The sequence below is a fragment of the Balaenoptera borealis genome (genome assembly GCF_965194805.1).
Source record: "Balaenoptera borealis genome assembly, chromosome: 8".
Classification (NCBI taxonomy): domain Eukaryota; kingdom Metazoa; phylum Chordata; class Mammalia; order Artiodactyla; family Balaenopteridae; genus Balaenoptera; species Balaenoptera borealis.
The window spans coordinates 54,439,501-54,453,821 of record NC_138865.1 but is presented as its reverse complement, the minus strand read 5'-3'; the positions used below and the strand labels follow the sequence as shown (position 1 = coordinate 54,453,821).

The 14,321-nt window shown below is 34.4% G+C and overlaps 1 protein-coding gene across 5 annotated transcripts in view; it reads right to left on the bottom strand.

Moving 5' to 3' along the window:
• Positions 1-14,321, bottom strand: part of HAUS6 (HAUS augmin like complex subunit 6) — a 49,759-nt gene that overhangs the window by 32,406 nt on the left and 3,032 nt on the right. The window contains exons 2-8 of one of the 5 annotated variants that reach the window (XM_082401644.1): positions 13,210-13,299; positions 11,845-11,940; positions 10,446-10,524; positions 9,801-9,933; positions 7,363-7,510; positions 5,903-5,968; positions 5,551-5,599 (exon numbers count right to left, since the gene is read on the bottom strand). In XM_082401644.1, coding sequence (XP_082257770.1) covers positions 5,551-5,599; positions 5,903-5,968; positions 7,363-7,510; positions 9,801-9,933; positions 10,446-10,524; positions 11,845-11,940; positions 13,210-13,214 — 576 coding nt within the window. In that variant the 5' untranslated portion in view covers positions 13,215-13,299. Of the gene's footprint in view, positions 1-5,550; positions 5,600-5,902; positions 5,969-7,362; positions 7,511-9,800; positions 9,934-10,445; positions 10,525-10,671; positions 10,775-11,844; positions 11,941-13,209; positions 13,332-14,321 lie in introns of those variants that run through there. The other 4 variants (XM_082401645.1, XM_082401642.1, XM_082401646.1 and 1 more) reach the window with 4 other exon arrangements.

The following is a 14,321-nucleotide window of genomic DNA, read 5'->3' as shown; positions in this document are numbered from 1 at the left end:
TTAGATTTGATGGAGAAATCAAAAGCTTTACAGACAAGCAAAAGCTAAGAGAATTCAGCACCACCAAACCAGCTCTACAACAAATGCTAAAGGAACTTCTCTAAGTGGGAAACACAAGAGAAGAAAAGGACCTACAAAAACAAACCCAAAACAATTAAGAAAATGGTCACAGGAACGTACATATCGATAATTACCTTAAATGTGAATGGATTAAATGCCCCAACCAAAAGACATAGACTGGCTGAATGGATACAAAAACAAGACCCGTATATATGCTGTCTACAAGAGACCCACTTTAGACCTAGGGACACATACAGACTGAAAGTGAGGGGATGGAAAAAGATATTCCATGCAAATGGAAATCAAAAGAAAGCTGGAGTAGCTATACTCATATCAGATAAAATAGACTTTAAAGTAAAGAATGTTACAAGAGACAAAGAAGGACACTACATAATGATCAAGGGATCAATCCAAGAAGAAGATATAACAATTATAAATATATATGCACCCAACATAGAAGCACCTCAATACATAAGGCAACTGCTAACAGCTATAAAAGAGGAAATTGACAGTAACACAATCATAGTGGGGGACTTTAACACCTCACTTACACCAATGGACAGACCATCCAAAATGAAAATAAATAAGGAAACAGAAGCTTTAAATGACACAATAGACCAGATAGATTTAATTGATATATATAGGACATTCCATCCAAAAACAGCAGATTACACGTTCTTCTCAAGTGCACACGGAACATTCTCCAGGATAGATCACATCTTGGGTCACAAATCAAGCCTCAGTAAATTTAAGAAAATTGAAATCATATCAAGCATCTTTTCTGACCACAACGCTATGAGATTAGAAATGAGTTACAGGGAAAAAAACATAAAAAACACAAACACATGGAGGCTAAACAATACGTTACTAAATAACCAAGAGATCACTGAAGAAATCAAAGAGGAAATCAAAAAATACCTAGAGACAAATGACAATGAAAACACGACGACCCAAAACCTATGGGATGCAGCAAAAGCAGTTCTAAGAGGGAAGTTTATAGCTATACAAGCCTACCTAAAGAAACAAGAAAAATCTCAAGTAAACAATCTAACCTTACACCTAAAGAAACTAGAGAAAGAAGAACAAACAAAACCCAAAGTTAGCAGAAGGAAAGAAATCATAAAGATCAGAGCAGAAATAAATGAAATAGAAACAAAGAAAACAATAGCAAAGATCAATAAAACTAAAAGTTGGTTCTTTGAGAAGATAAACAAAATTGATAAGCCATTAGCCAGACTCATCAAGAAAGAGAGGGAGAGGACTCAAATCAATAAAATCAGAAATGAAAAAGGAGAAGTTACAACAGACACCGCAGAAATACAAAGCATCCTAAGAGACTACTACAAGCAACTTTATGCCAATAAAATGGACAACCTGGAAGAAATGGACAAATTTTTAGAAAGGTATAACCTTCCAAGACTGAACCAGGAAGAAACAGAAAATATGAACAGACCAATCACAAGGAATGAAATTGAAACTGTGATTAAAAATCTTCCAACAAACAAAAGTCCAGGACCAGATGGCTTCACAGGTGAATTCTATCAAACATTTAGAGAAGAGCTAACACCTATCCTTCTCAAACTCTTCCAAAAAATGGCAGAGGAAGGAACACTCCCAAACTCATTCTATGAGGCCACCATCACCCTGATACCAAAACCAGACAAAGACACTACAAAAAAAGAAAATTACAGACCAATATCACTGATGAATATAGATGCAGAAATCCTCAACAAAATACTAGCAAACAGAATCCAACAACACATTAAAAGGATCATACACCACGATCAAGTGGGATTTATCCCAGGGATGCAAGGATTCTTCAATATATGCAAATCAATCAATGTGATACACCATATTAACAAATTGAAGAGTAAAAACCATATGATCATCTCAATAGATGCAGAAAAAGCTTTTGACAAAATTCAACACCCATTTATGATAAAAACTCTCCAGAAAGTGGGCATAGAGGGAACCTATCTCAACATAATAAAAAACAAAAAAACAAAAAAAACATAAACATATGGAGGTTAAACAATACCTTACTAAATAACCAAGAGATCACTGAAGTCAAAGAGGATTATCAAAAAATACCTAAAGGCAAATGACAAGAAAAATACGACAATCCAAAACCTATGGGATTGGGTGGGATAGGGAGAATGGGAGGGAGACGCAAGAGGGAGGAGATATGGGGATACAGGTATATGTATAGCTGACTCTGTTATAAAGCAGAATCTAACACACCATTGTAAAGCAACTATTCTCCAATAAAGATGTTGAGAGAAAAAAAAAAAACCTATGGGATGCAGCAAAAGCAGTTCTAAGAGGGAAGTTTATAGCAATAAAATGCTACCTCAAGAAACAAGAAAAATCTCAAAAGAACAATCTAACGTTACACCTAAAGGAACCAGAGAAACAAGAACAAACAAAACCAAAAGTTAATAGAAGGAAAGAAATCATAAAGATCAGAGCAGAAATAAATGAAATAGAAACAAAGAAAACAATAGCAAAGATCAATAAAACTAAAAGCTAGTTCTTTGAGAAGATAAACAAAATTGATAAACCTTTAGCCAGACTCATTAAGAAAAAGAGGGAGAAGACTCAAATCAATAAAATTAGAAATGAAAAAAGAGAAGTTACAACGGACAATGCAGAAATAAAAAGCATCATAAGAAACTACTACAAGCCAACTCCATGCCAATAAAATGGACAACCTGGAAGAAATGGACAAATTTTTAGAAAGGTACAACTTTCCAAGAATGCACCAGGAAGAAACAGAAAATATGAACAGACCAATCACAGGTAATGAAATTGAAACTGTGATTAAAAATCTTCCAACAAACAAAAGTCCAGGACCAGATGGCTTCACAGGTGAATTCTACCAAACATTTAGAGAAGAGCTAACACCCATCCTTGTCAAACTCTTCCAAAAAACTGCAAAGGAAGGAACACTCCCAAACTCATTCTACAAAGCCACCATTACCCTGATACCAAAACCAGACAGAGATACTACTAAAAAAGAAAATTACCAACCAATATCACTGATGAACACAGATGTAAAAATCCTCAACAAAATACTAGCAAACAGAATCCAACAACACATTAAAAAGATCATATACACCATGATCAAGTGGGATTTATCCCAGTGATGCAAGGATTCTTCAATATACACAATGTGATACACCATATCAACAAATTGAAGAATTTAAACCATACGATCATCTCAATAGATGCAGAAAAAGCTTTTGACAAAATTCAACACCCATTTATGATAAAACTCTCCAGAAAGTGGGCATAGAGGGAACCTACCTCAACATAATAAAGGCCATATATGACAAACCCACAGCAAACATCATTCTCAATGGTGAAAAACTGAACACACTTCCTCTAAGATCAGGAACAAGACAAGGAGGTCCACACTCGCCACTATTATTCAACATAGTTTTGGAAGTCCTAGCTACGGCAATCAGAAAAGAAAAAGAAATAAAAGGAATACAAATTGGAAAAGAAGAAGTAAAACTGTCACTGTTTGCAGATGACATGATACTGCACACAGAAAATCCTAAAGATGCTACCAGAAAACTACTAGAGCTAATCAATGAACTTGGTAAAGTTGCAGGATACAAAATTAATGCACAGAAATCTCTTGCATTCCTACACACTAACAACGAAAGATCAGAAAGAGAAATTAAGGAAACAATCCCATTCACCACTGCAACAAAAATAATAAAATACCTAGGAATAAATCTACTTTAGAAGGTAAAAGACCTGTACTCAGAGAACTATAAGACACTGATGAAAAAAAAAAAAAAAAAGAGACTGATGAAAGAAATCAAAGATGACACAAACAGATGGAGAGATATACCATGTTCTTGGATTGGAAGAATCAACATTGTGAAAATGACTATACTACCCAAAGTAATTGACAGATTCAATGCAATCCCTATCAAATTACCAATAGCATTTTTCACAGAATTAGAACAAAAGTTTACAATTTGTATGGAAACACAAAAGACCCCGAATAGCCAAAGCAAACTTGAGAAAGAAAAATGGAGCTGGAAGGATCAGGCTCCCTGACTTCAGACTATACTACAAAGCTACAGTAATCAAGACAATATGGTACTGGCACAAAAACAGAAATATCAATCAATGGAACAGGATAGAAAGCCCATAGATAAACCCACTCACCTACAGTCAACTTATCTATGACAAATGAAGCAAGGATATACAATGGAGAAAAGACAGTCTCTTCAATAAACGGTGCTGGGAAAACTGGACAGCTACATGTAAAAGAATGAAATTAGAACACTCCCTAACACCAAACACAAAAATAAACTCAAAATGGATTAGAGACCTAAACGTAAGACCGGACACTATAAAACTCTTAGAGGAAAACAGAGGAAGAACACTCTTTGACATAAATCACAGCAAGATCTTTTTTGACCCACCTCCTAGAGTAATGGAAATAAAAACAAACAAATGGGACCTAATGAAACGTGAAAGCTTTTGCATAGCAAAGGAAACTATAAACAAGACGAAAAGACAACCCTCAGAATGGGAGAAAATATTTGCAAACAAATTAACGGACAAAGGATTAATCTCCAAAATATATATACAACTCAATATTAAAAAATGCAGCTCAATATTAAAAAAACAAACAACCCAATCAAAAAATGGGCAGAAGACCTAAATAGACATCTCTCCAAAGAAGACATACAGATGGCCAAGAGGCACATGAAAAGCTGCTCAACACCACTAATTATTAGAGAAATGCAAATCAAAACTACAATGAAGTATCACCTCACACCGGTCAGAATGGGCATCATCAGAAAATCTATAAACAATAAGTGCTGGAGAGGGTGTAGAGAAAAGGGAACCCTCTTGCACTGTTGGTGGGAATGTAAATTGATACAGCCACTATGGAGAACAGTATGGAGGTTCCTTAAAAAACTAAAAACAGAATTACCATATGACCCAGCAATCCCACTACTGGGCATATACTCAGAGAAAACCATAATTCAAAAAGACACATGCACCCCAATGTTCACTGCAGCACTATTTACAACAGCCAGGTCATGGAAGCAACCTAAATGCCCATCGACAGACGAATGGATAAAGAAGATGTGGTACATATATACAATGGAGTATTACTCAGCCAAAAAAAGGAACGAAATTGGGTCATTTGTAGAGACGTGGAAGGACCTAGAGACTTTCTTATACAGAGTGAAGTAAGCCAGAAAGAGAAAAACAAATATCATGTATTAACGCATGTATGTGGAATCTAGAAAAATGGTACAGATGAACCAGTATGCAAGGCAGAAATAGAGACACAGATGTAGAGAACAAACATATGGACACCAAGGGGGGAATGGGGTGGGGGGGGCGATGAATTGGGAGATTGGGATTGACATATATACACTATATGTATAAAATACATAACTAATAAGAACCTGCTGTATAAAAAATAAAATAAAATTCAAAAAAAAGTCTCACCTTTTGAATTTTCTCTTGTATATTACTTTGGTCATCATAGGGTTCCATTCTAGTTAAAAATTAAATAATCTCATTAGTCAATAAAAAAAGCATATGGTAATTTACCATCCAAAAAGCTAATTAATCTGCAAACCCACCCGCTAACAACCATTCCTATTAAAAGCCAAAATAAAATTCAAGCTCAAAGCTATCATAATTTATTAGAACTGGACTAGGAATCAGAATTATGTTCTTGTCCTATTATCAACTAGCTATTGATATGTTATTTTAACTAATCTCAGTTTCCTTACCGGTAACATGCAGGAGGCTAAACTAGTATCTCAAGGAACTTTCAACTCTAAAAGTCACTTACTTTTTTATCTGGTTTTGCTGTCCTATACATTCTGATCTCAAATTTTGTATTTGTTTAACTGATAATCTGCAAGAAAACATAAAAAATGACAACTGTAAATCTATTACAACTAACTAGTATAGCCTGCTTTGATATTTTCCCTCATTTCATATCTTTGCTCAAGGCCTCTGAGGACTACTCTTCCAAATATACCCAACAGCCAGTCATAAAGGGACTCTGGACTCCCTTTAAGAGTTACAGGAGTGGTCTAACATATAGGCGGCTATTGAAAAGGACCAGGACTTCTTGGCTCATATACTCTCTGACTTCAAGTAAAACTGTTGGAGGTCAGTTAAGGCTACTCCGCTCTCTTATCCTTATCTCACATACCTAGGGGATAATTTTAAATGTTACCTAAAACAGGCAACATTGTAGTTTTAAGGAGATTTCAAAGGATTTTGTAGCTTTTGGAATAGATAACAGCATTTAAAAAGTTATCTTACTATAGTTGCTTATAATTGTAAAAAATTGGACACAATTTATGTCTTGAGAGTAAGAACCTTGCTTGTCTTGTTTAATGTTGTAGGACTAGTGTATAACCAATATCCAGCACATAGAAGTAACTCAAGAAAAAAAAGTGCTGAATAGATATACGTAAATATAAGACAGTATAAAATGGCTAAAGAAACTATGGAATACCTCTTCAACTAAGACACTAAGTAGAAATTAAAAGTAATACATTATGGCAATATGGAAAAATTTATAGAATGAAATATTAAGAGAAAAAAGGATACAAAATAGAATAAGCACTATAATTACAGCTTAAAAATTTATTTCCATGTTTAAAAGAAAAAGCACCTAAAGAAATTGAGTTTTTGAACTAAAATGATATCTTCCTTTTCTCTAAACTTTCATTTACAGTATGCCTAAAGTTTTAAAACATTTTATTCAGAAGTTATCAGGTTTTAAAATGGAAAGATAACAGCCAGGGGGTTTGAGGTAGACATGAATTATTGCCATTGAAAGGATATTGATGAGGGACTTCCCTGGTGGCGCAGTGGTTAAGAATCTGCCTGCCAGTGGAGGGGACACAGGTTCGAGCCCTGGTCCGGGAAGATCCCACATGCCACGGAGCAACTAAGCCCGTGCGCCACAACTACTGAGCCCACGTGCCACAACTACTGAAGCCCGCGCGCCTAGAACCCGTGCTCCGCAACAAGAGAAGCCACCCCAATGAGAAGCCCGTGCACCGCAACGAAGAGTAGCCCCCACTCACCGCAACTAGAGAAAGCCTGCGCACAGCAACGAAGACCCAACACAGTCAAAAATAAATTAATTAAATAAATAAATACTGATGGAATTAAAAAATAAAAAAATAAAGTGCATACATCAATGGGTTAAAAAAAAAAAGAAAGGATATTGATGACATTTGTTCAAAAAGAAAGGAATTTACGTTTTCTAACTTTCAAAGTATTACTTACTGTGCATTTTCCTGGTATTTTCGGGTAACACAATCTTCTCTTTGCAAAATTTGTAAAAATCTGTTACGTGCTACATGGCATCTGGCAATGCACTTGTGCAAATCTTGTGGCTTTAAGTTAAATGTCTCTGTAAAATGTACAGAAGAATCTACACAGAACATAAAATATACAAAACTTAGACTTACAAGCTAATAAATATAAAAATGTGAGATTATTGAGAGATTAACAACCTCATTTAACTAACAACTCCTTAAAAGCTGGTATGCCACATATACAAAAAGATACAACTAATTTCAGCAAAAGCAAGGATGACCTATTTTTAAAGGAGGCAATAAAAAAGGATATCTGAAGTTGAGGTATTTTACATAATTAAAAATTCTCAGAGTCCATGTGCCCAAAGTAATTCTTATTATCACAGCGTGATACACCCATGAACAAATACATCATTACACATAAGCAACTTCTTAACTGATCTTTTAACAACAAAGGAAGAAAATCAATTAAAAGAGATGAGGTGAGATCACATCACCTTCATTGCTGCCATCAGCGTACCTTTCTTCCTAGTAAGACCAACAGGACAAGACAACCAAATAAAACCAATCTCCATTTCTCAAGTAATTCTTGGCTATGTTACTAATGATCAAAGCAGACCCTGAGAACAATCCATCTAAACATTTGACAGGCCAGGTTTTCACTGTAATAAAATGTAATAAATCCTACTTTAAGATGGCAATACAATAAAGATGGATATTCTGGAAAATAGTGACCCCACACCATACTTAACATTGTAAATCCAGGTCCTAGATTACCCACAAAGAAATAACCAAAACTCCTAAATATTTAACAGGGGATGAATTCGCTGGATGTAGAAGTCACCTAGAGACTGAATATGTTGAATGAAACTGCTTTAAATGAGAAATATGACAACCCATGCTTAAAAGCCTTATGTACAATAAACTCTTGCTAAATCCAAATACACATAATTCATATAAAATAGTTTGGGTTACATGTAACTGGAATAAATCATCTAATAGAAAAGCTGGTAAAATGCTTACATTACATTAAATTTAAAATATGTAAATGCTTATAAAGCAAGATCACATGTACATGTTTTAAAAAATCACACACAAAAGATAAACTGGAAAAAAGGTATGTGTTTGGGTGCATATATACATATATATATATGCACACACACACAATATATACTTGAACATACACAAAATGATATATGTATAAAGTTTGTCACTGTAGCATTGTTTTTATAGCAAAAGATTAGGAAAAATGCCAACTGTCAGCAGAACTGATTTCAGAACAAATGTGTGATTAAATACACTGACACATCCATTCAAATATGCAGTTCTTAAGAGAGAGACAGAGTAAGGAAGATCTATGAACTGACATGGGATGATCTCCAATGTACACTGTTGCATAAAAAACACAAGATTCAAAACCAGATGTATGTCACCATTTAGGGTTTAAAAAAAAAGAATATACACACATTTGCTAGTATTATTCATTACAATGGTTGCTTCTGGGAAGGGAAACTAGGTAGTTAGAGATGGAAGACAGACTTTTCACTTTCTGATTTTTGAATCATGAGAATCTATCATTTATTCAAAATAATTAAAACATATAATATGTGCATTAAAAAACAAACAAACAACAACAAAAAACACCTAAAAGAAAACAAACCAAAATGTCAGCAATGGTTGCCTCTAGAAATTGGAAGATGGGATATTATTGCATCAACTTTTCCAGTTTTTACCTCCCATGTTTTATGAGCATAACTCAATTAAACTGAGCAGCAAACTTAGTAAGCTACAAATAGCATTCTTTTAAGTCTTAGCTGAAAAACCCAATATTTTGTTTCTATAATTTAGCAAATAGATCAAATCCCTTTAAAACAGCAATTGTGAACCAAAATATTCCAACACATTGCCAGTAGCCAAAATAAATCTCTAACAAATTCAACACAACATTTAATACAATGAATTATAGGCAAACTATAATCTGCAGGTCTAACCTGGCCCACTGGCTGTTTTTCTGAGGTCAGAAAGCTAGGACTGCTTTCTACATTTTTAAGGGGTTATATTACAAAAAATAAAAATAAAAAAAAACTCACAAACAGGTATATGTGACAGACACTCTTATGTGGTCCACAAAGTATACAATATTTACTGTCAGGCCTCACACAGAAAATGTTTCCCAACCCCTGTATTAGAACATAAGAAAATAATCTGTATTGCTACCTATGTTCATTACAAGAGGATTTCAAACTACAGTTCCAATAAAATATTAACCATTTGCCTTTTGAGGTAAAGTAATATTTTTATCTTATTTCATTTTATTAAAATCTCTTAATGATTCACAAATCGTAAAAAAATAATAAAAACTTAAGAATCAAAACAGAAAAAACTCCTACTGTAAGTTTAACTTACTTTTAGAATGGGTTTTTATATAATTTATTGCAACAAATCTTGCAAAGTGATACATCAGATGAATAAACTTAGGACCACCAGGAGAAAGAAATAGTGAACCAACAACTTGAGGGAAGTTACTTCCACATTCAGCCTATGGAAAAAAGAAACAAGATGATTTGAAGATCTTAACAACAACAACCTTTATATTTACATCATACTGTTTTGAAGCATAACAGGGTTTACCAGAATTATTCCATTTGAACCACAAGTTGAATTTTTGAATCCTTCTAAACTCTTGGTGGACTCAGTCACAAAAAGCAATTAAAATTTAAAGCCACAATTATTGATACTATTTAGGGATATAAGCTAAAATAATCTATGGTAAAAAAAATTTTTCTTTAAACAAAAACTGTGATATAGATTCCCAGGAATTCAAAAATCTATTTCTAATGCACTTAGCCAACAAAGCTGGCTTCCCAAAAATATACAGAATCCCAACCAAAAACCACCAGAAAGTATTATCCTGATTAGTATTTCTTGCTTATACTGTTAGCATAAAAGCATTAAAAAGATTTCACCTCTAAAAAAATTAATGTACCTCAATAAAGCCAGAAAAAAAATTACCTCTTAAACGTTTGCATCTTTCAGAAAGAAAATACTTACAGAAATCTTTTTTAACCATTCACAGCAATGTTTTCGGAATTCAGTATCACTTTTTTGGTCAAATGGAGGCCAACAAAGTCTTTAAAACAAAAATAAAAATTAGAATTATGAATAAAAAACCAAACTCAGCAAAATTTTAAAACATCAAACTTATCTCCTATACTAGAAATATTAATGCTAAATCAAGGCTAACATTCATAAATTTCAACTAAAGAGAAACACCAACCTGTAAGAAATTAGGTCTTTTTCTTTATGAATATCTATAGGGTTGAATTCAGTTTAGTGCAAATAATCAATGAATATATAAGTTAAATATAGGGATGAATCACTATTAAAATTACTGAAAATCAGCTAAAGAAGACAACACTCTCAATGAATTCACTGGACTAATGCATAAAGATGGTAAAAATAAATTAGGATAATAATGCCTGGGGAAAAAGAGAGAAAAACACATGGTTACACATGAAAAGCACAGAAAGAATGGCATAAGAGATCATGACCCCTAGAGATAACCTATATTACAGTCAGGGGTGCTACTGTTTTGTGGACAAACAAGATATGAAATTATTAAAAATTCAGTTTCAGTCAAAAATAATGAACTTTAAAATTTGCCTATTGCTTTCACCTTATAATGTTTTGTCTAAATTTTTATTCTAAGGCAATTATTTGATTAGGGTCCCATTTTTTTTTGTATTTCTATAGCATAACATACATGCTATATTCATAGAAAAATATTAAGTATGCAAAGAAAAAAAGACTAAAAAGCTGGAATGTCAACAGTGATATTCTCTAGTTGGGTTTGGGAATAATTTTTACTTCCTTCTTTAACTTTTTCTGTATTTGCCGAACTGGTTAAAGTAAGCTGTATTTTGTTTATAATCTAGAAAAAAAATCAAAAAATCTATTTTTATGTGAGCAGAGGAAGCCCTATACCTTAATGATAGGGATTTCGAAAATACGTTTCAAATACACCTGTTCTCCTGGTCACTCATAACTTTAACTGCAGGCAAAATATTAAAAATAAATTATCACAAATAAAAACAATGCCCTAAACAATGGACTTACTATATAAGAGGATGAGGGCACAATATAAATATTAAAACAAATTTGAACACTTTTTCTTATAGACAAAACCCAAATCACATGCAAAATAACTCAGAACCAAGGCTAGTGAATATTCACATTTTTATATTTTTATTTTAATTTACAATAATTTTACAAAAAAAAAATCACTCAGATTTATAAAGGGTAAGTACTAAATTTGTAAGACTCAAGCCTAATTTTTATAACATCCATTCAAAATAATAGTTGAAGTCCAAAGTTGAAATTCTGGCTTATATAAAGTCATAATCCCTTTTTAAATCCCTTACAAAAAGAAAATGAAATAACTTTTACTCACTTGAAAACTTCTTTAGTGAGAGACTGGTCAAGCGTTTGAAACAAAAAATAAGAAACTATCTGAAAGGCATCACGGTTCAACTTGTCAAACATGTTCCTAATGGTTTAAAAAGAAATAGAAGCAGGAAAAAAAAAAAAAGAAGAAAAGAAAAAGGTTAATAAAACTAAGCATCATCAAAAGCTGTGTAAGAGTCTGACCCATTAATATTTTTCATTCTGTTCAAGAGGTCAAGGCAAATTAATTTTTCTAATTCATGTATATATTTATAAACAATTAAACACATACAAGTTTTTGTTTTCATTCTGAAAATGTAGATCGAATAGAAGAAAACTAGTAGAACTTGGCTTTACCGCAATGAAAACATTCTACAAAAAGAAAAGGAAAGCCTAATCAGGTAGAGAGAAAACCATGGCCTAAGATATGGTGAAAATGATGATACACACCAACATTTTCTGACAATAAAAACAGCTAAATACTTATTGAGTTTATTATTTATCAGATATTATTTTAATTAAGCCTTTTACAAGCAGCAACTCATCTAATCTTCATTGCAATCATATGAAGTTAATACCTGTGCTTGCAGCTTTAACATGAAGTATTTTATCTAATCCCAACATTAGAAAGCAGTTTGATTATCCTCATAATACAGATGACATGACAAATAGATCTGAGTACTCCCGTGAACACATAAAGCTATTTTCCTGAAATAAGCTTTTTTGAGTTGGAAAAAAAGAGTTAACATTAAAATTCCCATGCTTATACTTTTGTCAAACAACTCTTTTATCCTTGGAATGTTTCTATTCCTCAACAAATACAAATGAAGTTCCTACCTCCTTATCATCTCTCAAACCTGTTATTTTTTTCATATAGTATACTGTTCTCTTCAACACTTCTAATTTTTAAAAAGATATTTGTTAAAGGTTTGCTCACCCACTGGACTGAAATTTTATACGGGAAAAGTTTACATTTGCTCTGTTCACCACTGTATACCCAGGTCCAATACTGTGCTCAATTAATATCTGTTGAATAAACAAATGAATGGGGGGGCTGAGAGTGCCTTCTGCTTTGCTCCGGGCAACTGAAGGCCTAGTAGAGCCTGGGCTGATTCCATGGAGGGGGCTGCTTATGACCTTAAGGGTTGGTGTGCTAGAGAGAACTGCAAGTACCTCCACCCTCCTCCACATTTAAAAATGCAGCTGGAAATTAATGGACGGAACAATGTGATTCAACAAAAGACTGCTGCAGCCATGTTCGCCCAGCAGATGCAGTTTATGCTCCAAAATGCTCAAATGTCATCACTTACTTCTTTTCCTGTGACTCCATCCCTGGCAGCTAATCCTGCCATGGCTTTCAATCCCTACTTACCACATCCTGGGATGGGCCTGGTTCCTGCCGAACTTTTACCAAATGCACCTGTGCTGATTTCTGGAAACCCACCTCGCCCACTGCCAGGAGCTGCTGGTCCAAAACCGATGTGTTCAGATAAACTGGAGGTATTTGTGCAGAAAATATATAAATCTCTATAGGGCAGATATTAACCTTATGCATAAACATTCTTAGAGCCCAGTGTTTTGAATGCTTTAAATAAGTACATCTGAATTTTAAGCTTATGGAATATAACCTCAGAAAAATGTTAGACAATTTACTACTGCAATTTTACCCTGTTATAAAGTGCACGGTTGTACAGTAGGTCAAACAATATCTTAGTCTACCCAGCCACAGACCGTGCATCTCCTTTGCTATGGCACAGAAAGTCTGGTGGGAATGCTCCTTTTAGCCAGCCTCCAGCTTTGCAGAATGGGATTACTGTGTTCGTTGATGAGTCTCTACTTTCTAGAATAATCAAAAAGTCAGCTCTATTGGCAGCTCCTTAAATGCCTTGCCATGTATTGAACTGGAATCTGTACATGTCCTTTAGTCATGGTCCACAAGTCTGCTTGTAAAAAGCACATTGTGGGACTTCCCTGGTGGCACAGTGGTTAAGAATCCGCCTGCCAATGCAGGGGACATGGGTTCGAGCCCTGGTCCAGGAAGATCCCACATGCCGCGGAGCAACTAAGCCCAGGAGCCACAACTACTGAAGCCCGCGTGCCTAGAGCCCGTGCTCTGCAACAAGAGAGGCCGCTGCAATGAGACACCCACGCACCGCAACGAAGAGTAGCCACCACTCGCCGCAACTAGAGAAAGCCTGCTCGCAGCAACAAAGACCCAACGCAGCCAAAAATAAATAGATAAACACACACACACACACACACACACACACATTGCTGTGTGATAAAGACACATCTTGGACCCTAACAAAATAACCCCCTCTTGCAAACTTAGCTAATTACACTTCAGGCTGTGTATCAAGTGGAGGATTAAAAACTGGTTTTCAGCAATACTTGCATTTCAATGTAAGGAAAGCAGGCAAAGTCTTCCTTTGGGAAGACTGGATTTTTTCTTCCTTGGAATAGAAATTTTGTTTAGGTTTATAT